We start from the raw sequence: 25,635 nt of genomic DNA, 5'->3' as shown, positions 1-25,635 counted from the left end.
CCCAGCTACTCAGGAGGCTGACATGGGAAGATTGCTTGAGCCCAGGAGGTCAACACTGAAGTGAGCTACGATGTCATTCCAGCGTGGGTGACAGAGTGAGACCCTGTCTCAAAATAATAAATAAATAAATAAAAGTATTATCTGAAAGTACTTGATTTTAAACACTTTCTCCAAACTCCCAATAGGGCATGAAACAGCTATTAACAGTAATTACCTTAACAATTTCTTTTTGCTGTGGTCGTATCTGCAGATTATAGGAAGGACACGGAGTCCACTGTAGCCAGTATACGCAGCATATCTGAGACACCCACATCAGTGTGTCTCATCAGAGCTGCTCATAGACAAGACAGAGGTTTCAGCCAATCCCCGATAACCCATGCATGACTTTGCACACGTATGACTGTGCCCGGTTTCATTCATATTCAGAGTTTTCAGGTCAATCTCAAATATACCTGTCTTCCCATCTGTACAGGGTTCTCTAGAGGGACAGAACTGATGGAATCCTCTTTCTCTCTCTCTCTCTCTACATATATATATATGTGCATATATATATGCACGCACATATATATGTGCGCGCACGCGCGCGTTTACGTGTGTGTGTATACATATATATACACACGTGTGTGTATACACACACACACACACACACACAAAGGGGAGTTTATTACGTATTAACTCACACGATTACAAGGTCGCACAATAAGCTGCCTGCAGGCTGAGGAGCAAGGAAGCCAGTCCAAAAGCTGAAGAACTTGGAGTCCAATGTTCAAGGGCAGGAAGCGTCCAGCACAGGAGAAAGATGCAAGCTCGGAGACTAGGCCAGTCTCTCTTTGCACATTTTTCTGCCTGCTTATTTTCTAGCTGAGTTGGCTGCCGATGAGATGGTGCCCATCCGGGTGAAGGGAGGGTCTGCCTTGCCCAGCCCACGGACTCAAATGTGAAACTCCTTTGGCAGCACCCTCACAGACACACCCAGGAGCAGCACTTTGCGTCATCCAATCAAATCAGGTTGACACTCAGTATTAACCATCACACCATCTTTTCACAGCTGCTGCCAAAAACACGACTGCAATCTTCAACAGAGTCTTTTTAATGAAAAAGAAATATCTTCGCCATTTAGAGTTTTAGACAAGGTTCAAGGCCCTTTTCAAAAAAACGTAAATTTTTAAAGAGGACTGTAAATTCTTATCTTGTTAGCTAGCATTCAAGGATAAAGTTGCAGCTGTGACTTAATTACAGAATCCTGCCTGCTTAATTCAACAAGATTCACACTTAGGGTCACACCCATCTATATTTTCTCATTTTGTTCTTTGGTGAATTTAAAATATTCAGAATAATGGTAACGGTAATGGCTGCAAGTATCCTGGGCTTACACTGTGCTAGAAATTTTTAAGCATATTCTGCAAGTATTAATATATTTCTTTATTATTATTATTACTATTATTTTGAAGACAGAGTATCAATCTGTTTGTTGCCCAGGCTGTAGTGCAGTGGTGCGATCTCAGCTTACTGCAACCTCCACCTCCCGGGTTCAAGCAATTCTCCTGCCTCAGCCTCCCAAGTAGCTGGGATTATAAGCGTGTGCCACCATGCCCGGCTAATTTTTTTGTTGTTGTATTTTTTTTTTTTTTTTTTTTTTTTGAGACGGAGTCTTGCTCTGTCACCCAGGCTGGAGTGCGGTGGCCAGATCTCAGCTCACTGCAAGCTCCGCCTCCCGGGTTCACGCCATTCTCCTGCCTCAGCCTCCCGAGTAGCTGGGACGACAGGCGCCCGCCACCTCGCCCGGCTAGTTTTTTGTATTTTTTAGTAGAGACGGGGTTTCACCGTGTTAGCCAGGATGGTCTTGATCTCCTGACCTCGTGATCCGCCCGTCTCGGCCTCCCAAAGTGCTGGGATTACAGGCTTGAGCCACCGCGCCCGGCCTGTTGTTGTATTTTTAGTAGAGATGAGGTTTCACACCATGTTGGCCACGCTGGTCTAGAACCTCTGACCTCAAGTGATCTGCCTGCCTCAGCCTCCCAAAGTGCTGGGATTACAAGTGTGAGCCACTGTGCCCAGTCCGTATTAACATATTTCTGTGTAATATGCATGTAGAAATATTGTGTTGTGGTAGGCATTATATTATCGTTATCATTGTTTTTCAAACTGGGGTACCTTAGTTAGGCAAAGGTTAAGGAATTGGCTCTGGTTATGTTACAACTGTATGCCCAAACTGGGCTTTAAGCCAAAGCAACCCGATTCTAGATCTAGACTATGCTCTTTGTCCAGACCTTTGTACTGGATGGACCCTGACCCCTTCCGTTAAGAGAGGCTTCTCACCTTATTTTATACCTAAGGACAAGCGGTAGAGAGATCAAGTCTGTATGGCAATGTTGAATGTAGGGTATGCACCCATGAGTCTGCATGTGTCTTACGGCAACCCGTCGGGAAGCTCTGCCTTCCTCTAGAGCTCCCCCCACCAATGCTTGGGCCCCCATACTACCACCAAACCTGCCACTTTTATTTCCTTTTTTTTTTTTTTACTTTGAGACAGGGTCTTGTTCTGTTACCCAGGACAAGGGCAACAGAGTACAGTGGCACGATCTCGGCTCACCACAGTGGTGCGATCATAGCTCACTGCAGCCTTGACCTCCCAGGCGAAAGTAATCCTCCCATCTTGGCCTCCTGTGTTACTGGGACCACAGGTGCACACCACCATGCCTGGTAATTTTTTAAATTTTTTTTTTTTTGAGATGCAGTCTTGCTCTGTCACCCAGGCTGGAGTGCAGTGGCGTAATCTTAGCTCACTGCAACCTCCGCCTCCCAGGTTCAACCGATTCTCCTGCCTCAGCCTCCCGAGTAGCTGGGATTACAGGCATGTGCCACCATACCTGTATACTTTTGGTTTTTTTTTTGTTTTTTTTTTTTTTGTTAGAGACGGGGTTTCGGCATGTTAATCAGGCTGGTCTTGAACTCCTGACCTCAGGTAATCTGCCCGCCTCGGCCTACCAAACTGCTGGGATGACAGGCGTGAGCCACTGCGCCTGGCAATTTTTAAAATGTTTAGTAGAGATGGGGTTTCACTGTGTTGCCCAGGCTGGTCTTGAATTCCTGGGCTCAAGGGATCCTCCCTCCACGGCCTCCCAAAGTGTTGGTATTATAGGCATGAGCCACTGCACCGAGTCTCAGCCACTTCTTGATGATATTCCCACATTCTCTTAGATGAACGAAAACTATCTTATGCCATCCGTCACCCCAAGATTATAAAGGCCCCTTCCCAGAGGAATGTATCCTCCTCACAGCCCCCTCAAACACCCAGCCATCTTGTTAGCCGTGTAGATATGAAAACTAACCCTTAGCCATGTGTCTGCCAAGTTTTCCTTCTTGGGGCTAATAATAAAATAACTGTATTAAGACATGAGTCGATGGGATGCGGTGGCTCACGCCTGTCATCCCAGCACTTCAGGAACCTGAGGTGGGCAGATTACCTGAGTTCAGGAGTTCAAGACCAGCCTGGCTAACAAGCCGAAACCCCGTCTCTACTAAAAAAAAAAAAAAAAAGTATACAGGTATGGTGGCACACACCTGTAATCCCAGCTACTCAGGAGGCTGAGGCAGGAGAATCGCCTGAAGCCGAGTAGATGGAGGTTGCAGTGACCTGAGACGGCACCACTGCACTCCAGCCTGGGGGACAGAGTGAGACTCTGACTCAAAAAAAAGAAAAAAAAAAAAAAAAAGAAAAAGGAAAACATGTTATTCTTTAATCATAAATACAATTAAAATTGTGCTCATGAAACATGCCTTTTCAAACTTTGTCTCTTAGCTTTTGACCCTGTTCTGGGGTAGGTCGAGGTACTTGTGTGAATCTTACGGCAGGTTTTTCTGCCTAGTTGTCTGACTGGCACGTTGAGTGCCTGCCCAGTCAAAGCTGAGACCAGCAAGGGTGGAGTGCCGTGTTCCCCTGTGCAAAGGGTTAGGAGCCTTCCTGAGTTTTTCTGAGACACAGAGAAACCAGACCTCCTTGAGGAAAATGACTGTTGAATAACTCGATTGTTAAAATCATCATGCGAACTTTGCCAGCCACTTTTTGTTGTTGTTGTTTTAATGGAAAGCATCCCTTCCCACAGCTCTGGAGACCGTGTGAGGGGCATCTCATTCTATAGAATGCACCGACAGGCCGGGCGCGGTGCTTCACTCCTGTCATTCCAGCACTTTGGGAGGCCGAGGCGGGCAGATCACCTGAGGTCAGAAGTTCGAGACCAGCCTGGCCAACATGGCGAAACCCCGTCTCTACTGAAAATACAAAACAATTAGCCATACCTAGTGGTGGGCACCTGTAATCCCGGCTACTTGGGAGGCTGAGGCAGGAGAATTGCTTGAACCCGGGAGGCAGAGGTTGTGGTGAGCCAAGATCATGCCACTGTACTCCAGCCTGGACGACAGAGTGGGGCTCCGTCTAAATAATAATAATAATAAAGTAATAATAATAATAATAGTGCCCAAACAGCACACTGCACCAACATCAGCTGATAAATACATTTCCACCCATGCTCCTCTGCAGGGCCAGTGAATACTCTGTTATCCAAGCGCTACCAAGCTAATGGTATACAGGCTAGGGCTCTGTTTTCACAACGACACAAAGAGCTGCACCTGAGCCGTGTGGTTTCAAAAAATATTTTATTTTCTGGAATAGCCATAATATCTCAGCTCTGTCTTTATGCCCTCTCTCCACACGGAGGAGGCAGAAGCTATAACGACACTGAGGTGTCACACATCACACCAGCAAAACAGAATAATGGGAGCGTTTAGGAGACTGCAGAAAATGCTCACCAGGGTGCATACGGACAGGATGGGGGCTGGGTGTCGCTGGGCTGCTGCTGTCTGTCAAACATGTCCCCTCGTGCAGGGCCCGCCTCAATCTTCATCTCTTCACTCTCACATGTTAAGTGAAGCAGAGGAAGAACAGCAGAGAGTCCTCCGCGGCTGCTGGACTAGGCAATGCAACTCTCACAGGTGATGAGACTGAGAATGTACCTTACACATCCCACAGAGCCCGACGGTCACGAATGCAAGATTTGCTTCTAGAAATTTCCGGGATTCTTGTTTCATGTGCAAAGTGTCTAGTCTGAATTTGTAGGGTGATGCCGTTCTTCCAAGACGTGACTTTTCCTCTTGGCAACAGACAGGATAGGAATATTTGGGGTCACTTGGTAACAATGATGATGGGGAATCCTGTGTGTCTCTTCCCTGGAGCATTTGCTCTGCACACAGAAGGAAGCCATTTGCACTGGATGGAGTCTGTATGAAGCTGGCAGCAGGGATTGCATCGGAGAGTTAAGTAGGGCAAGCCTCCGAGTCGCACCCACTTTAACGATGGTGTAATCTGAAGCCGATTTGTCCTCTGGACGTCTCCAGCCAGTACTAAGAGTGAACAGTTCCACTGGGCTTCCCTTGGGCATTGGAAGCTCTGTGAATTCTGACTCTGCACAAGAGGAAGGCGGATGAAAACTTCACAACAGAGAGGGCCAGGCAGGGGGGCAGAGATGGCTGGATGGGACCACAAGGATGGATGGAGGTTACAGATGCCAGCACGGCCCCGGAGGTGACATTGCCCATGAGTCCTGGTTGCCCGGTGATGGCTTGGCAGAATGAGTGACGGGTGGGGGAGATGGCCTTAATCCTTAGTGACAGTCATCCCACCCTTCACCCCCGCAGTGCAGCTGGCTTGACATGCTGGTGGACAGTCTTCAGAGAAGGGCCGAGCAGTGACCTTCAGAGATCCATCCCTCCACACTGGAGTCCTGGCCTGCTGGTGGCTTACGAGGGGGATGATCTTACCACTCCCTGGCTTGCACCTGGCATGCAGGCAAACTGAAGACTCCACAGCCACCAGGGCTCTCCATCATTGTAGGGGCCCTAAGTAGATGCAAAGGAAAGGAAAAAAAAGAGTAAGAAAAAAAATCAATGGTGATCTGATGAAAGATTACCTCCCCTAACTCCCCACCATCTCCTCATTCTCTTTAGAGACAAAGTGTGGCTCTGTTACCCAGGCTGGAGTGCAGAATCATAGCAATCAAACTCTTGCACTTTTTTATTTTTTTAGAGACAGGAGCTGGCTCTGCTACCCAGGTTGGAGTGCAGTGGCACAATCAGAGCTGACCGTAATCTCAAACTCTTGCACTTGTTAAATTTTGTTAGAGACGGGGCCTGGCTCTGTTACCCAGGCAGGAGTGCAGTGGCACAATCATAGCGATCAAACTCTTGCACTTTAAAATTTTTTTAGAGATGGTGCCTGGCTCTGTCGCTTAGGCTGGAGTGCAGTGCCACAATCACAGCTGACGGTAATCTCAAACTCTTGCGCTTTTTAATTTTTTTCGAGATGGGGCCTGGCTCTGTTGCTTAGGCTGGGCACATTGGCGCAACCATAGCTGACTGTCATCTTAAATGCCTGGGCTTAAACAATTCTTCTGCCTCAGTCTCTTGAGTAGTTAATGCTACAGGTGTGTGCACCAAGTAGCTAATTTACAAAAATTTTTTTTTTTTTTTGTCTCGTTAAGCTTCCCAGGCTGGTCTTGAACTCCTGGACTCAAGTAATCCTCCCACCTCAGCCTCCCAAAGTGCTGTGCTGACAAGCAGAGCCACTGCGCCCAGCCAGTACGTCTCTTTAACGCTACTGACAAGTCATTTCACCCAGCACTTTGGTTCCTAGTATCATGTTCAGATAAAAAGTACCAGGGCTCTCTGGAATAATGGTTAATTCTAAGAATGGAGCTTGAGTGATACAGATATGCCTGGACCATCTTGTAGTACAAGCAAATAAGAAAACACTCAAACACACAAAAAACTGGGGGTGTGTGAAAGATAAGCAAAAGCCAACCTGAAAGAGCTCCTGGTGCTCAAAGCTGAAACGACTTGGGCAATAAAATGAAATAATATTAGATGGTAACCCAAGGCAGTCAATAATTGAATAAATACATAAAGGAAGGAGGAGATACAAATCTCCCATGCAGAAGAGTTCCAAATAATGGATGTAGATATTTTATTCTCAAGAAGATGAAATACAACTCCCCACTCCGTTAAGTGTGGGTTGCATGTAGAGACTTCCTTTCAAAGAGCATGGTCAGGGAGATCAATAACTTTTCAGTGGAGAAATCTGACAAACACCACCTCAGACGTGATCAAGCCAATGTCAACAGTGGTAGGTCATGCTGACAGTATGTACCTTGATATGATGTAATGAGAATGACTCTTCATCTCTGCCATCATCCTCCCCAAAGCCAAGCACCCTAGTCTCACCATGAGAAAAATTGCAGACAAATCCCAACAGAGGGACAGCTTGACAAAATACCTGACCCGTTGTCCTCAAGACAATGCTTCTCGTACAGTCTGCAGGAACGTGAGCCAAAGAAACCTCTTTTCTTTATAAATCATGCAGCTCAGATACTCCTCTATAGCAATACAAAATGGACTAATACACAAGCCACATCCAAGTGCCGTTTGTGGCTAGGGGTCCTTGTATGGTCTGCAGGCCTTGCTTTGGATGACCTTGAAGTAAGGTCTTGTATTTGACTCTTGAACAGTCTGCAGAACCGTCAGCCAAATAAATATCTTTTTAAATCAAAAAACCCATACAAGAGTCATGTACAAGACCTTGCTTCAAGGTCAGGAAAAACAAGACAAGTCTGAGAAACTGTCACAGCCAAGAGGAGGCATGACTCAATGTAATGTGGGTTCTGGATGAGATCCTGGGACAGAAAGAGGATATCAGGAGGAAAGTAGTGAAGTGCCGTCAACAGAAGAGTTGAGATTACAAAGGGTGTGGGGTGGGGGGCGGCCAGGAGACCCTAACCAGTACCTGCATAACTAGCATATAACTAGCATTTTTCCTTTCTTTTTGTTTTGAGAAGGAGTCTCACTTTGTCACCCAGGCTGGAGTGCAGTAGCGCGATCTCAGCTCACTGCAAGCTCCGCCTCCCGGGTTCAAGCAATTCTCCTGCCTCAGCCTCCCAAGTAGCTGGGACTACAGGTACCCGCCACCACACCCGGCTCATTTTTTGTATTTTTAGTAGAGATGGGGTTTCACCGTGTTAGCCAGGATGGTCTCCATCTCCTGACCTCGTGATCCGCCCGCCTCGGCCTCCCAAAGTGCTGGAATTACAGGTGTGAGCCACCGCGCCTAGCCGCATTTTTCCATTTATAGATTATTTGTATTCTGCATATGGTAGAACCAAATGAAAGTCAAGACACAAGCATCTAGGGTGTCTGGAGCCTGAGAAGACCTGTCTAGGAGGTTGACAGAAATTCTGAACCCCCACTGACTCTCAGTTTACCCAGAAAGGCAATGATCCAATAAAGAAGCAGACTTCAGTCCTGTGTGAATTTGCTTGGGCTGTGTGCAGGGAGGCCCCTCTACCGGGGATAGTTCTGGCTAAATAGCACACGTAGAAAACTACCAGATGGTTGAGAGTGATGACGAGAGAAGAGCCAGGGAAGGAAGAGATGCTTTCTTCAGGGCCAGGGCCGAGAAATTCCATAAGAACAGCATAGTGTTAGCTGGAAGACAAAATGAGACTTCTGCTAGCCAGCACTGGGGGCACCAGTCACAAATGGCATTTGGATGTGGTTTGCTTCTTAGTCCATTTTGTGTTGCTATAAAGGAATACCTGAGGCTGGGTGACTTACTAAAGAAAAGGGCTGTATTAGGCTTACTGTTCTGCAAATGGTATAAGAAGCAAGCACGGCATTGGCATCTGCTCAGCTTCTGGTGAGGCCTCAGAAAGCTTTTACGCGTGGAGGAAGGCAAGGGGAACCAGAGTGTCACAGGATGAGAGAGGGAGCAAGAGAGAGAGGAGGAGCAGCCAGGCTCTTTTTAACAATCAGCTCTTACATGAACGAATATTGTGAGAACTCACACATTTCCGTGAGGACAGCACCAAGTCATTCATGAGGGATCTGTTCCCGTGACCAAAACACCTCCCACCAGGCCCCACCCCCAACACTGGGGATTCTATTTTAACAGGAGATTTGGAAGGGACAAACCCCCAGAGGATGTCAGTTCATCTGAACTGAGATGTGCTCTAAGTGTACAATAGACACTGGATTTGAAGACTTGGTGCGAAAACAGAATGTGCACTATCTCACTTATGACTATACATACAATTCTAATCTATTCTAAATAACTTTATACACTATTCTAAATAACTACATATACAATTCTAAATCTATTCTAAATAACTACGGATACAATTCTAAATCTATTCTAAATAACTATATAATTCTAAATCTATTCTAAATAACTATATATAGAAAATTCTAAATACATTCTAAATAACTATATATATAATTCTAAATAATTATACCCATATATACAATTCTAAATATATTTACACATATTTAAAAAAATATAAATTTGAAATAAATTATGTGTATATGTATACAATTATTTCATATACTTATAAAATACATATATTCATTTATGATATTTATAAACATATGTTTATATAGAAAAAAATATATATATATTTTTGAGACTGAGTTTCACTCTTGTTGCCCAGGCTGGAGTGCAGTGGCACGATCTCGGCTCACTGCAACCTCTGCCTCCCGGTTTCAAGCGATTCTCCTGCCTCAGCCTCCTAAATAGCTGGGATTACAAGCATGCGCTACCATGCTCGGCTAATTGTTTGTATTTTTAGTAGAGATGGGGTTTCTCCATGTTGGTCAGGCTGGCCTCGAACTCCCAACCTCAGATGATCCACCTGCCTTGGCCTCCCAAAGTGCTGGGATTACAGGCATAAGTCACCACGCCCAGCCAGAAATATATCTTAATAAAATGTGTACATATTTAACATTAAAAAAAAATATAAAAATTTATATATTTATATAAATATACATTTTGAAATGACACTATTTCATATAGTGATAAATTATCTTACATATAAATATATTGTAATAAAATTTGTACAAATTTAATAAACTGAAAAATACACATAAGCTTTAAATTTATGTAAATATAAATATATACATGTTGAAATGAGACTATTTGATATAGTGATTGAATATATATGAAAATACATTTTAATAAAATTTGTACATATTTAATTTTAAAATATAAACTGTAAATTTATATATTTATGTAAACATAAAAATATACATACATGTTAAAATGACACTCTTTAAATAGTGTCATTAAATACCATATTTATTAAATACCATATTTGCATATATATTTTAATAAAATTTATACAAATTTAATAAATTTAAAAACATACATAAAAATAAATTTATATATTTATGTAAATATAAATATATATACCTGTTAAAAGGAGACTGTTTAGATACAGTGATTAAACAAATTATTAAAATTGATTTCACCATTTTCATTTTACTCCTTTGTTAATGTGTTTAGCAAAGAGTTTTCAATTGCTCGTGTGGATCATATTGTATTTCTTTTCTTTTTTTTATTCAGACCGAGTCTCACTCTGTCGCCCAGGCTGGACTGCAATGGCGCCATCTTGGCTCACTGCAACCTCTGACTCCTGGGTTCAAGCAGTTCTCCTGCCTCAGCCTCCTGAGTAGCTGGGATTACAAGCACCTGCCACCACATCCGGTTAATTTTTGTATTTTAAGTAGAGTAGGGGGTTTCACCATGTTGGCCAGGCTGGTCTCAAACTCCTGACCTCAAGTGATCCACCCACCTTGGTCTCCCAAAGTGCTGGGATTATAGGCGTGAGCCACCACCCCCAGCCCATATTGTATTTCTACCGGGCAGAGTTGTTCCAGACCCTGAAAACCTGGGCCATCCAGGAAAATACAGAAACAGGGCTCCGGGTACCTCCGTGGAGTACTAGGTGGGGCTGTAGTCACGTAGCTGTGTTCCCCAGAGGGCCCCCAAGCCCCCATGATCTCTATGGACACTGGGCTGGGCAGGCTGCCGCTCCATCTCTCACCCCTGTGAACCCCAGCCCCTCCACCTTTCACAGCGGCTTGAAGACTCTTCCCAATTAGGATGACCTGAACAGCTGGATCAAGGAAGACTCAGTGCTCCAGGGAGCCGTCCTTGCTCCAGGCAAATCAGTCGGAGCAACTTGGAAGTGACCAGATAGTTATTCTGAGCACTTGGGACGAAGCTTGGGGGTACAGGGAATTCCTTGATACTTTCTCAAAGAATTCAAAGCCTACTGAAAAGGGCTTTCCTTCACTTGAGTATCTCAAATGTTCAGCTGGGAATGACTTCTACCACCTCCTGAATCGCAGCTGTTGGTAAGAGAATGGGTTGATCCCCACAAAGTATCACGATGATCACACTCGCTAGCCCCAGCAACCAGCCGCATCCAATTCAGCTTTTGCAAGGCGTCTAATTCTTGTCTGTCTTTTCCTCACCTGTAACTCTCTAAATCTTATCTTTAAGAATGGGTGGGTGCTGGCCGTGGTGGCTCAAGTCTATGATCCCAGCCCTTTGGGAGGCTGAGGCGGATGGATCACCTGAGGTCAGGAGTTCGAGACCAGCCTGGCCAATATGGTGAAACCCTGTCTCTACTAAAAATACAAAGATTAGCTGAGCGTGGTGGTGGGTGCCTGTAGTCCCAGCTACTCAGGAGGCTGAGGCAAGAGAATCGCTTGAACCCGGGAGGCGGAGGTTGCAGTGAGCTGAGATCATGCCACTGCACTCCAGCCTGGGCGACAGAGCTAGATTCCATCTCAAAACAATGAACAAACAAACAAACAAAAAGAATGGGTAGGTCTCCACCCATTACTGTGTGTTTCCATGAGACTGACGCCCAACAGGGGTGAGTCAGACGGCCGAGAAGCTGGAGTAATTCGAGAGGCACAGAGAGTGCTGTTTCTGGCTGGCCTTAGAGTTGGGGTTGCCACCTTCACAAAGCATCCCTGGCTTGCTTTCAGACACAGAGATTCTGGGAGGTCCCAGGAAGATCCAACAATACTGCAAGAGGTGTAAACACACCCACTCATGCTGTCTTGTTTAATGCCAACACGGCTCCGGGGAGCAGGAAGAAGGGCCAGAGGGAACAATACGCAGGACGATGGCTTTGCTTTTGACCTGCACTAATTATGTTCCAGGTACGGCACCGCTTTCAGAGTCAGTTTCCAGAGGTGCAATGTTAGTACACAAGAACCTTTATCAGCCCCTTACTTTCTCTGTTTCTTCATGAATTCTTGAGGTAGAGCTCCAACATGGAGAACCACGGTGCTCATGTGAGTGGTGGACCTTGGCCAGGTGACTCGGGCCTCAGGCAGCATGTCTGCGAGTGAGGATCATGTTACTTACCTGCCAAAGCTTATGTGTGCATAAGGTGTTGTCATAAGGTGGGTTCTCCAGACACAGAGACTGAGGTTGGGATTCAAAGGCATAGAGCATTTGCAGAGGGAGGGAGGGAAGCCCGTTTAAACAGGCACTAAACCGGCCAGGGGTGGTGGCTCACGCCTGTACTCCCAACACTTTGGGAGGCTGAGGCAGGCGGATCACAAGGTCAAAAGATCAAGACCATCCAGGCCAACATAGTGAAGCCTCGTCTCTATTAAAAATACAAAAATCAGCCAGGCGTGGCAGCGTGCACCTGTAGTCCCAGCTACTTGGGAGGCTGAGGCAGGAGAATCGCCTGAACCCGGGAGGCAGAGGTTGTGGTGAGCTGAGACTGTGCCACTGCACTCCAGCCTGGTGACAGAGCAACACTCTGTCTCAAAAAAAAAAAAAAAAAAAAGGCACTGAGGCATGATTTGGTCTCAGGACATAGCTCAATGTGGTCAGCAGCAGGCTCTGGAATACAAACTGGGCTGCAGAATTTGCTGCCTTTGGGCATGGAAGGGTGTGTGGGTGTGTGTGTGTGTGTGTGTGTGTGTGTGTGTGTGTGTGTGTGTGCATATGTATGCATGCATGATCTCACTTGCTGTGGCTTCCTCTACCTGAAATGCATCTTCGCCTTAGCGTTATCTGGATAACCGTATCTTGACCTTCAGGGCTACACCAAGCATCACAATGCCTTAAACATCTCCTCCCAGGCCCACCTGGGTTCCTCCTCCGTGTTCCTGTAGCACAGAGGCTCTGAGATCTGTCTGCCAGCTGTTTTATGGCATGTGGCCCAGACTTCTGTTATACCCTGGATCCAAATGTACCATGATGATCCAATAACCTTGCCATCTCCCCAGCTGAGAATTTACACTCAGAGAGCAGGAACCAGGTTTGTCCAGTGTTAGAACTGCTGGTACAGAAGAACCAGGAGAGGTTTGTGAAATGAGTGTTTCAGGCTAAACTGTGTTTCTTCGAAATGCCTATGTTGAAACCTTAGCCCTCATTGTGATGGTGTTTGGAGATAAGGCCTTCAAACAGGTAATTATGCGAAAATTGTGTCATTAGGATAGGGCCTGATCCAATAGGACTGGTGCCCTTAAAAGAAGAGGAGACGAGGACACAGACACACACAGAGGGTTGACCCTGTGAGGACACAGGGAGAAGACGGCATCTCCAAGCCCAGGAGAGAGGCCTCAGGAGGAACCAGCCCTGCCCACACCTGGATCTCAGACTTCCAGCCTCCAAGACTGTGGAAGAATCAATGCCTGTTGCTTATAAGCCACCCAGTCTATGGTATTCTGTGATAGCAGACTGAGATGCACTAAGACACTTCATAAGACAAGGAGATGAGGACACAGACACACACAGGGGGACGATCCTCTGAGGACCCAGGGAGAAGACAGTGTCTCCAAGCCCAGGAGAGAGGCCTCAGGAGGAACCAGCTCTGTCCACACCTGGATCTCCGACTTCCAGCCTCCAGGACTCCAGGAGAATCAATGTCCCTTGTTGAAGCCCCCAAGTTGGTGGTCCTTTGTTATGGCAGCCTTAGCAAACTAATACAATGAATGAATCAAACAGCACATAGATTACAATTCTAGCTGTGCTATCCAATAGAATAGCCACCAGCCACACGTGGCTGTTTATGTTTAAATCAATTATAGGTCAATAAAAATAAATATTCAAGCCCTGAATGAATCCATACTCAATAGCCACTTGTGGTTGGTGGTTCCAACGCTGCAGTTGTCTTCCTCCTGACGAGTCGTGTTCTTGGTTGAATTCACCTCCCCTACCCCTGAGGAAAGCACCCTTGTCTCTCTGCACTTCTGAAGGTTACTGTCCCACCATCTGTGCCCAGACGGAGAGCCCTTGCAGGATGCAAGGGGATACTGAAGTGATGTTTGCACTGGGCAGGATGGCTCAGGCCTGTAATCCCAGCACTTTGGGAGCCCAAGGTGGGTGGGTCACCTGAGGTCAGGAGTTCGAGACCAGCCTGGCCAACATGGCAAAACTAAAAATACAAAATTAAGCCAGGCGCAGTGGCACATGCCTGTAATTCTAGCTGCCCGGAAGGCTGAGGCAGGAGAATCACTTGAACTCAGGAGGCAGAGGTTGCGGTGAGCTGAGATTGTGCCATTGCAGCACTCCAGCCTAGGCGACAGAGTGAGACCCTGTCTCAAAAAAAAAAAAAAAAAAAAAAAAACCAATTAAAAATAAAAAAAGAAGTGATATTTGCCATGGTTAGGGTGACTCACACCTCTACTCTCAGCACTTTGGGAGGCTGAAGCAGGAGGATCAGTTGAGCCCAGGAGTTTCAGAACAGCCTGGGAAACATGGTGAAACCCCATGTCTACAAAAAATACAAAAATTAGCCTGATGTGGTGTTACACGCCTGTAGTCCCAGCTACTCAGGAGGATGAGGTGAGAGAAGCACCTGTAGTCCCAGCTACTCGGGAGGCTGAGGCAGGAGAATCACTTGAACCAGATCTCGGCTCACTGCAACCTCCACCTGCTGGGTTCAAGGGATTCTCCTGCCTCAGTCTCCTGAGTAGCTGGGATTACAGGTGATTGCCTGCCACCACACCCAGCTGATTTTTTGTTTTTGTTTTTTTTAGTAGAGACAGGGTTGGCCTGTCTCTACAGCCATGTTGGCCAGGCTGGTCTCGAACTCCTGAACCTCAAGTGATCCGCCTGCCCTGGTCTCCCCAAAGTTTTTTTCTTAAGCATCTTTTTAAGATGCCTTTGTTCTCATATTTCTGTTTGTCTCTACTATTTTATTCACTTAGTTAGTTTTTTTTTGTTTTGTCTTTTGTGGTCTTGACATTTTTGCTGACGGTAGGAAAGATCCAATTTCCATGTTATTGTAATTCCCATTAGACTTCTCCATCGGTGTCATACTAAAAGATGAGCTATTAAAGAAAATTGGCCTGGAATGGTGGCTCATGCCTGTAATCCCAGCACTTTGGGAGGCCAAGGCAGGCGGATCATTTGAGGTCAGGATTCGAGACTAGCCTGGCCAACACAGTGAAACCCACCTCTACTAAAAATACAAAAATTAGCTGGGTGTGGTGGTGGGTGCCTATAGTCCCAGCTACTCAGGAGGCTGAGGCAGGAGCATCACTTGAACCCGGGAGGAGGAGGTTACAGTAAGCTGAGATCACGCCACGTCCAGCCTGGGCAACAGAGTGAGACCCTGTCTCCAAAAAAAAAGAAAAAAGAGAATCATATTTAATTCATTTAGCTTTCATCGTAATTATAGTCACACTTCACACACACGGGAATGAGGGAGCCATGAAGAGTATTGCAGCAATGCCTTGTGTCAGACCACCATTAATGGGTTGGTTTTGGGGATACTTTGCTTTTCTCTTTCACGAATGATGTCCGTCCATTTTCCCCGAGGATCTTTTCGTGAGCCTTCTGTATGGTGGGCTCACTTCTGACCTGAATCACTGCGTTAACGCCAACAGAACCAAAGCATAGGAGTGCTTAGTCATCCGATGACTCAGAGACAGGGGTAGGCGGACGGAACAGAAGGGTGCCTGGTCAGATGGTAAGAGATAGTACAATGACATGAAAAATAGCCACCGCTGACCGCGGGCAACCTGGCCTTGATATCTCTAGTGGAAAGTTATTTATTTACTATTTATTTATTTTGAGACAGGGTCCCGCTCTGTCGCCCAGGCTGGAGTGCAGTGGCACGATCTCAGCTCATTGCAACCTCTGCCTCCCGGGTTCAAGCGATTCTCCCACCTCAGCCTCCCAAGTAGCTTGGATTACAGGTGTGCACTACCACATCTGGCTAATTTTTGTATTCTTGCTAGAGACGGGGTTTCGCCATGTTGGCTAGGCTGGTCTCGAACTCCTGACCTCAAGTGATCTGCCAGCCTGGCCCTCCCGAAGTGCTGGGATTGCAGGTGTGAGACACCGCGCCCGGCCATGGACAGCTTTTAGAGCACATAATTACAGACAGTTTTCACCTTCCCCAGAAGAAAACATAATAGCCTATCCAAAGGTTTCGTAATAAAAGCATAAAATTGTCATAAATCCACAGTAGGTATTCAATAAATGTATACATCTTGCTCCCACACCCGAAAAATCCTAGTTAGGAGGTGAGCGAGGAGCGTTTACAACACAAATTGCACCTGAGGTTTTGCACACGAGTGAGTTTGATCCCTTCCCTCCAGTAGGCAGGCTACTCATTCAAAGGGCCCAGTTTGCTTCAAACTATTTTTGGAACTGTTTCAGAATTGCCTCCAAGCGCCTGTCTAGACCTTACCTTACGCTGGCGCTATTTTGAGCTAAAAGCCATATTGATTAAATTGGCTTCTAAAGTTATCCCCCAGACTTGGCGCTGAAGGAGGCTTAGGTATTTCCAAAAATCCTTGCCTCTGCCTGGAAGGCTCCCTAGCTAAGGATGCAAGACAAGGACCAAGGACAACATTTCTTGAAAGATCCTGCCTCTGGGGACAGTTTCGGTAAGGAAGCGCTCAGGTTTGTGAGACAGCAGCAGGGCGCTGGGACCCTTCTCAGATGGGGGTATATCCCCCTCTAGGTCAGCACGCCCCACCCCAGCACTGCATCGACTGTAGGTACCTCCAAAGTCACCCTTTCTATTTCACTCATGTTTCCCTTGAATTTACACTTTACATGTTGCTAGACCAAATCGGCGGAGGGGAAAAAATAACTCATGGAAACATGATCTTTTTAGAAATGGCATTACTCAGAAAGCACAGCAGGGGTTTGGCTTATGGTACGGTGTTGTTTTCCTGCTTTGAGGCGCTGTTACAGATTCTTCTTCCCACTGTACGGCTTCCCGGCCTGACACGCTGCCTTGGGAAGTGCGTGAAAGTGAACGCAGCCTCCTCTTCCCCTTAGGAGCCCTCCGTTTCGTGTCTCCCACATCCTGAAAGGACCCAGCTCTCTGAGTCAGGCCTCAGCACTGTCCCTCCTACTCCAAATCCACATCTATTTCCTACTTCACCTTCTAAATGGGATTTAGCTTGACACTGTGGAGCTCGGAGTATCACGGAGCTAATATGTAAGAGCCAGACTGGTCTTTCCTTCTCTGTTGGCACCTTGCAATTCTCTATTATCTTTCAGCCTCTGCCTCCCCTCTCCCCCTGCTTTCTTTCTTTCTTTTTTTTTTTTTTTTAACAGACATCTGCAATGCAGGCAAGTTCCAATATGAACATCTGTGGAACACGGCCTGAGAAGAGGAGATGTCAAAGGATCTTAATTTTAGGGTAAAGGAGGAGAAGAATCGTTAAGGAGCATCTCCATAACCGGAGCCACGTTCTCAGACTCCATCGTCATTAACTGAGAACAGCTTTGAAAGCAACAGTGAGATTTTCAACCCAATTCTTTGTCCCCCGCGTCACTTATCTTGAATTCCAAAATGTTTTCTTCTGCAAAAGAACCTTGGTTTTTTTTTTTTTTTTTCAGTGATATAAATTTGGAAGGTATGTAAATATTCTTATTGAGTGTGAAGTCCTATGACCCAAACACTTGCTTCTTCGTCTCTCCTCCCCGCTACACTTCCCCAAGGGAAGTGTACACAACAAGGCAAACACCTCTGACCACTTCTGAGGCAGCCTGTTTTTTTTTCTTTTCTTTTCTTTTCTTTTCTTTTTTCTGAGATGGAGTCTCACTCTGTTGCCCAGGCTGGAGTGCAGTGGCGCAGTCTTGGCTCACTGCAACCCCCACCTCCCAGGTTCAAGCGATTTTTCTGCCTCAGCCTCCCAAGTAGCTGGGATTACAGATGTGTGCCACCATGCCTGGCTGATTTTTGCATTTTTAGTAGAAACGGGGTTTCACCATGTTGGCCAGGATGCTCTGGAACTCCTGACCTCAAGTGATCTGCCCGCCTCAGCCTCCCAAAGTGATGGGATTATAGGTGTGAGCCACCGTGCCCGGCCCCTACTTTTATTTTTCTTATAGAGATAGAGTCTCACTATGTTGCCTGGGTGGTGTCAAACTCCTGGGCTCAATCGATCCTTCCACCTCAGCCTCCCAAAGTGCTGGGATTACAGTCGTGAGCTGCCGTGCCCACCCTGTCTTTAATGATCAGCTTGAGAAAGTTCTCTCTCATCTAGTTGACCACATCCCTCTCATCACTGCCACCAACTGTCCCTCATTATGGTGTCTAGATGTTTTGTCTTGCTACATCTCAGGCTTCATTACAGATCTAACTTACTCTCTTCCCTCAACTCTTCTTGTACAGAAGCTGAGGTTTCCAGGAGGCCCTCTCTGCCCCTTGGGGGACCTGCCCCTTAAATTCGGAAGCTGCCAAAACCATATAAGGGAGATTTTAGGAGCGGGATTCACACTACATGGGATCCCAAGAAAAAATGCATTTAGGGCCAGTTTTTCAGCATCTTCGCTTTAAGGTTCATTTTTTTTTTTAGACTCATAAAAATCTTTACAGTTTGGAACACATAAAATATATTGGCTGTGCGCGGTGGCTCACCCTTGTAATCCCAGCACCTTGGGAGGCTGAGGCAGGCAGATCACTTGCGGTCAGAAATTGGAGACCAGCCTGGTCAACATGGTGAAACCCCATATCTACTAAAAATACAAAAATTAGCCAGATGTGGTGACATAAGCCTGTAATCCCAGCTGCTCGGGAGGCTGAGGCAGAAGAATTGCTAGAGTCCAAGAGGCAGAGGTTGCAGTGAGCCAAGATTGCGCCACTACACTTCAGCCTGGGCAACAGAGAGAGAGACTCCTTCTCAAAAAAAAAAAAAAAAAAAAAAGCGCACACACATACATTATATATATATAAAGATCCTCTTACAAAATAAGAGCGTTTTCCTTATACTAGGGACATAACTAACAACTTCTAAGAGATGGAAAAACTCTTGAATTGACTTTTTAAATGTTTTATGACTGATTGTCAATATCAAAAAGTACATCAAAAGCCTGTAATCCCAGCACTTTGGGAGATCGAGGTGGGTGGATCACTTGAGGTCAGGAGTTCGAAACCAGCCTGGCTAACATGATGAAATGAGGTCTCTACTAAAAAGTCCAAAAATTAGCTGGGCATGGTGGCTCAGGCCTGTGGTCCAAGCTACTCAGGAGGCTGAGGCATGAGAATTGCTTAAGCCTGGAAGGTGGAGGTTGCAGAGAGCCAAGATCACACCATGGTACTCCAACCTGGGTGACAGAGCCAGACCCTGTCTTTAAAAAAAAAAAAAAAACATAAAAAGTTTTAAAAATGGAAACCTGTGTGAGTAGCATCTAGAAACAGATAATTAGCAGTTATTCCATAATCAATTTTTAAAAAACTTTAAAGAGAATGATTAATTTTAAACCCTAAAGGAGAGCTGCAAGTAGAAATATAATTTAAAACTTTTGTGTAATACCACTGCAATATATGTGAGATTTTACATGCACACACACACACACCATAAACACACATGTGTGCCACAGGTCCGTTGGTAAAAGCTTGGTTACTGATGATTGAGATTTTTCTTTTATTCTTGGGGAAGTTACATAACCTTTTTTTTTTTTTTTTTTTTTTTTTTCCAGCCTTATTTTTCCCTTCTGTGTAATTGGGATACTAATTATATTCATGTTGCTGTCAGGAGGGTAAAATACAATGTATATAATATTATTTTCACTCCAGGTCTGGTGCTCAGTAAAAGACTCAGCAACTATTAGGTGTAATTGTTATTCACAGGAAACTGTAGGTCTTTTGACAGTAATCATAACCGCCCTTGCATGTGTGGGTTGTCCATAGAAAATTAAGATAATAGCACAGAGGTTTCTGTGTCATCAGGCTCTTCCCAGCTTAATTGAGATTGTCCTTTTTTCCAGTCAGGGCTTATCTTTCTAGGTTCCAGGAAAGCATCCTGAGTGATCATGCTGCTGTTTTGATACTCATATCTTCTTCAGGTGTGAAATACCCAAACGGGCCAGAAGCAGTAGCTCATACCTGTAATCCTAAGCACTTTGGGAGGCTGAGGCGGGCAGATCACGAGGTTAGGAGTTTGAGACCAGCCTGGCCAACATGGGTGAAACCCCATCTCTACTAAAATTATAAAAATTAGCCGGGCGTAGTGGCACGTGCCTGTAATCCCAGCTACTCAGGAGGCTGAGGCAGGAGAATCGCTTGAACCTGGGAGGCAGAGGTTGCAGTGAGCCGAGAATGCAGCACTGCACTCCAGCCTGGGTGACAGAGTAAGACTCCATCTCAAAAAAAAAAAAAAAAAAAAAAAAAGGAAAAGAAAAGAAAAGAAATACTCAAATGGTCACCATGATCTAAGGACTCCCTTGGAGAACTGTTGGATGTCAGTGTGCACTGATGGACATAAAACAGGACCACAGAGAAGAGTCACACGCGTGGAAAGAAATGTCCCCCAATCTGTAGCCAAAAGCTCCAAGTGGCAGTCTGCTGTCACTGTGACAGCTCTGCACTGACTTGCTGTGTGACCTTGGGCAAGAAGCACTTCTACCTGCCTTGGTTTGTGTGCCTGAAACAGGGATGTTAGCACCAAGCTGGCGTCTTCCCAGGACAGTGGCGCAGATTTGGAGGAACGCTGCACGGGAAGGGCTTCTGTAGATTACACAGGAGGCTACACGGACATGAGTTCCTGTGATTTCCTTTTGTCTAAAGGTTTCTTTCTGGTTCTAGCCTTGTCTATCTGGGGGAAGGAGACCAGGCTATGTGATGGGGGTCAGTGTTCTTTTCCAAGAGCGTTAATTAGCTGTTCACTTGGTGACTTGGTGAGCGCCCTGCCATTTGAATTCTGAATCCCTGCGTTTTGTTCTCATTTGGTGATGAGCCTTTCAGCAGACACAGCAGTGACTATTAAGCAGGAAATTTAATGTAATCATTCATAGAATCAATATGTAGATGGCTAGTTTCTAATTTATGAGAAGGCATTCTCTGGGAAATTGAATAAACAGTGCTCAATTGGAATGGAAATTTTATGTAAAAAAATAATCCAAGAGAGGCTGAGAATATACAAGCCCTAAGGAATTATCAGATGTGAATAGGACTTCAGCTATCATGTGTAGGGTGAGCTTGGTTAGTGGCTCACATCCAGTTTCAGCTGCAACTGTATTTTCATATCGTTCCCAGACAAGCCCCGCTAGTGGCTGACTCTATAACCCTGTTTCTTCCCAAATCCTAACCTGAGAAACAGGCTTCTTGGATTAAATCTTCCTTTTTCTATTCGATTAGCCCACTGGGTATGTGCTTGGCATAATTTTGGATCCCCTGGGTGGGATGTGCTTGTGTGAATCTCCAGTAGCCTTTTCTTCTATGCCGGGAATAATTTGCAAAGCGTCCCATTTTGGATTTTCATAATATTTCTTTTCAGTTAATTTAATACCTGGAGCACAGGCAGTACTTCAAAAATATTGGTCCGTTCTGGTATCAGAGAGTCTTTCCAGACTGAGCTGTAAAAATCGTACATTTGGGTATGTGACCTGGGAGCTGGGGGCCAGGTTGAGGAGAGGCAACAAATTCCAGAGACAAACTTGGCATCTTGGGAGATGTAATACACATACCCAGCCACAGAGTCCCATGAGAAGGTATTTTAATGGAGAATGTGGGGGACTTTGCAAATGTTTTCATTTTCTCAAAGCATATCTGTTATTCTGAAAGTGGTGTCTCTTCCCCCTAACGCCCCCCCTGCCCCCCCCCACCACCTTTGCAGACACTGTTGTCTGTGAACATGAGTTAGGTGCTGCAGAACCACTCACTGTGTCAACTCCAATTTTAACTACAGAAAACAGACACACACACATAGTCACACTCACACTCACACCCTAACCATCCCAAATCAGACATTTGCAGTCCCATTGGATTTCCAAAGATTCCTGGGACAAGCAATCCATAGGTTATCCTGGACCCCAAAAAAAAATTCCCAGGATTTTTAGTTTCCTTAACCCATAAGTGGCTGGAAACTGTTAATCTGAGAGGAATCCATGAACATAAATAACACCAAACCGAGCTCCCTCAAATCCGAAGTGAGCCCCCAAACAGCTTCTGTCTGCCCTGATTACCAAAGGAAGCCATACCCACGCATCAATTGGCAGTCTATTTAAACTGGGTGTTTTTCCTCACCGTTTTATTTATTTATTTATTTTCCCAGAGAAATATTCAAAGGGAGGCATTTTTCTGGCTAAGAAGGTATTTATTTAAGTCACAGATTGCTTCACCGTCCCAAACTTGCCCGGCACGCTTGGTGTAGGGCAAAGCCTCATCCTTGTCACATCTGTCCCTCTCCCCTCTGGAGAAGGGGCCAGAGGATTTGGAGGACACCTCCTCCCCCCACCGCCAAGGTTTCGGCTTCCCTGGGGGCGCTTGGAAGTGTGAGAAAGGCAAACAGTCTTCCGACCTGGTTTAAATTTTGTGTTCCATTGCTCCCTAGAGGTGTCCCTTGGCCGTGGATAATCCTCGCTCGGTTCCTAGCCCCGCGCTCACCGTGTTTGTCCGTGGAGGTTATAGGGGACCTGAGTGCAGGGTCCCCATCGCCGAAGCAGAGGGCTGGGGACTTGATAGCGCCTGGTGTGCCATAGCGCAGCGGACCCACCTGAGAACCCGCGTTCTACTGCACCAGTGGCGGCCACAGGCGGGAGCGCCTATGCTTCTCGAACCCAAGGCGCCCAGGGGGTGGGTGGGACGGACCTGGAGGAGGCACAGGAGGACCTGCGCCCACCCCTCTGCACGCGCACCTGCCCCTTCCCGTGCCCCATGGGGGAGCCCCGGGCTCCGTGAATCCTCGGGTTCAGTCCCGCGTCCGGATTCAGCTCCTTCCCCGAAGTTGGGGTTCCCCAACCGTGGCCCCCCAAAGCGCCCGCACGAGCGCACTCACCCGCTCTCTCCGGTGCGTCCCTGAAGGTCAAGGCCAGGAGGCGGTGGAGGTGCAGGGCGGGCAGCGGGGCCCGGAGTAGGGGGCGCGGGCGCTGAGCTGGGGGGCACCGCGGGACGGCTCAGTCCCCATGGCCCCGGCGCTGGGGGCGCCCCCTGCGTGGCGACCCCGGGGGTCCGCGGCGCTCAGATGCCATGGTCGCAGTCCACATCGCGGCAGATGTACCATAGGATCACATAGAGGATGAGGAGGATGGCGAAGATGAAGAGGGCCACCAGGATCGCCTTGGTCACCGGCGAGATGAGAGACTGCATGGCCCCAGCGGGGCGCGCGGGAAGGCGGGGGGCGCGCGGGGGCGCGGGGCGCGGCGCTCACGACCCCCGAGCGCGCCCGGAGCCCCGCGCCGGCCCCGCGCCGCATCCGCAATGCTCCGTGCCCGGGACAGACGCTGCCTGGGTGGCTGCTCGGCGGCGGCGGTGGTGGCAGTGGTGGCTGCTCGGAGGCCGGCGCGCTCGGGTGCAGGCGGCTGCGCGCGGGGCTCCCACCGTCCGGGTGCCCCCAGCTGCTGGCGCTCACCGGGCCCGGCGGCCGCGGGGCTGGGCGGGGGGCACGGGGGCCCCGGGGGGCGGCCGGGAAGAGGGGGCGGCGGCCATGGGGGAGAGCAGGAGGAAGGCGGCGCGCCGGGCAAGTCCCCCGAAAACTTGGGGCGGCGGCGGCGCGGTGACAGGTGGAAACGCCAGCCCCGCGGGCAGCAGCGCGCTGCCGTCCACCGGCGGCGGGGGGCGCGGGGGCGCGGGAGGGAGGCGCGGGGGCGAGCGCGCGGGGAGGGGCTGCGGCGCTGGGCGGGGGGCCTCCCTTTGCAGATGGGGAGGGTGCGGGGAGAGCAGGCGTCCCCTACTGCGCGGCTCTCCATCACCCCTCCTGCCTCTCCGCTTTCCCCGGTCCCCTCTCTCCAGCGCAGCGGTGGATGTCTCTCTCGTCCTGGTCTTGCATGTCACCCCTTCTTTGGGAGTCCCCTTTCTTTCCTCTTTCCCTCACTCTCACCTTGCACCCCGGTATGGGTGAGCTGCGATATTCTCATCAAAGAATGAAGGTGCTAATGGAGAGAGGCTGTCCCTTCTCTCTCTCTGTCTCTTGTACAGGGAAGGGGGTTTCAAGTTGCACCTAACTCATTGCTGACACCAAGCAGGATGGGTCCAGGCAGGAAAAAAGCATACACCCTTGCCCAGAGTCACAGCTTACATACGGGGAAGGGGGCGACTGGGTTCTGTGATGAAGGGGTGAGGAAGACGTCTTGGTGTGAGACTCACAGTCCCGTGATAAAGGGCGATGCACACAGACGCCTTAGTTTAAGAATCCAGGTTGCTGCCCTTGCCTCACAGAAAGCCCTCCACACTACGTTTGTCTCTTACTCTTTGGGGCTTAGCCCTGGGGAATGGAGAGACAGGCGTTGCGGCACGTGGGTGCACACACATTTTTCCTGAAGTGTGAGCTGTGTTTAGGGCTGATGTCTGGTGGAGACACGAACAGGTCAGGGCACAGCACAGAAGGCCGAAGGAGCCCAAATTATCGGGAAAGGAGGTAGTTCCTCCCCAGCTGGGCATCCTGTATACTCTCTTTAAGGGAGGGAGGGAGCTGGCGGTGTTGGACTGGGGTGTAGGGCTTGCACCAGGAATCCATGACATGGAAGAACGGGGACCACCCAGTTTCCCAGCAGAATACACAATTCGGGCCTTTCATGCCCTGATTTTTGTCGCCGCTACCTGTGGCCCCTAACACCGGTGAGCAGGAGCTGGTCCCCGATGCCTGGTAGAAGTCTCGGCTTGCCTGCAGTGGCGCACTGCTGAGGGAAAATTATATACCTGCATGCAGCGACCCCAGCACCGACGCCCTGCGGTTCTGGGAGGCAGAAAGAGCTTCAGGGTTGGAGAGCCTTTGTCTGAGATCCCGGCTCCCGAGGGTAAGGCATTCCTGACCTTCAGAAACAGGAACAAAGGAGAAGATATGGCCTGACCCAGGTAAAAATAGCCTCCCCTGCTATGCTCTAGGATGGATTTGCAGCTGAGTAAGGATGCCAGGAAAACGTACCACAATATCAGAGGGCTGTGCGGGTCTGGGGAAAAGGAATTCGTCAAGCACTAAAGCGGTGATGCAGTCTCTCCTCTGCACCCTCCTTTCCAGTGTTTCCATTCCAGAGACAGCTCTTCCCCCAGATGACACAGGTGGGAGGGAGGAGACCCTCTTCCTGCTGAGGGCAAAGAGGAGAGCCCACCTCAGGGTCTCCCAGCAGACAGCGGGGTGGCTGGCATGGCTTTCCCTTGAATCTGCAGTCTGTGAAAGGTTTTCAAGCAAAGTGGGGAGCAAGGGAAGAGTTTTGTGGATGGTATGACCCATGCCAGCAGGGCTTGCAGCCAGGCAGCTTCTTCTTGCCACTTTAGAGAGGAAATCAAGCGTGTGTGTGTGTGTGTGTCTGTGCGTGCGCACGCACCTGTGTGTGTGTGTCGGTGCGTGCGCACGCGCCTGTGTGTGTGT

At 47.8% G+C, this 25,635-nt stretch overlaps 1 protein-coding gene across 1 annotated transcript; it reads right to left on the bottom strand.

The window, feature by feature from the left end:
• Positions 1 to 4,634: 4,634 nt before the first annotated feature.
• Positions 4,635 to 25,293, bottom strand: LOC119619925 (uncharacterized). The gene is made up of 4 exons (XM_073013120.1): positions 25,192 to 25,293; positions 24,966 to 25,079; positions 23,107 to 23,958; positions 4,635 to 5,895 (listed from the first exon to the last, which is right to left on the bottom strand). Exons 1-3 carry the CDS (start codon positions 25,291 to 25,293, stop codon positions 23,134 to 23,136), a joined length of 1,041 nt encoding a protein of 346 aa, XP_072869221.1. The 3' UTR covers positions 4,635 to 5,895; positions 23,107 to 23,133.
• Positions 25,294 to 25,635: the final 342 nt, after the last annotated feature.

The sequence above is a fragment of the Chlorocebus sabaeus genome, chromosome X (genome assembly GCF_047675955.1).
Source record: "Chlorocebus sabaeus isolate Y175 chromosome X, mChlSab1.0.hap1, whole genome shotgun sequence".
NCBI classification, from domain to species: domain Eukaryota; kingdom Metazoa; phylum Chordata; class Mammalia; order Primates; family Cercopithecidae; genus Chlorocebus; species Chlorocebus sabaeus.
The sequence above is the reverse complement of the archived record's forward strand: the minus strand, read 5'-3'. Positions and strand labels throughout refer to the sequence as shown.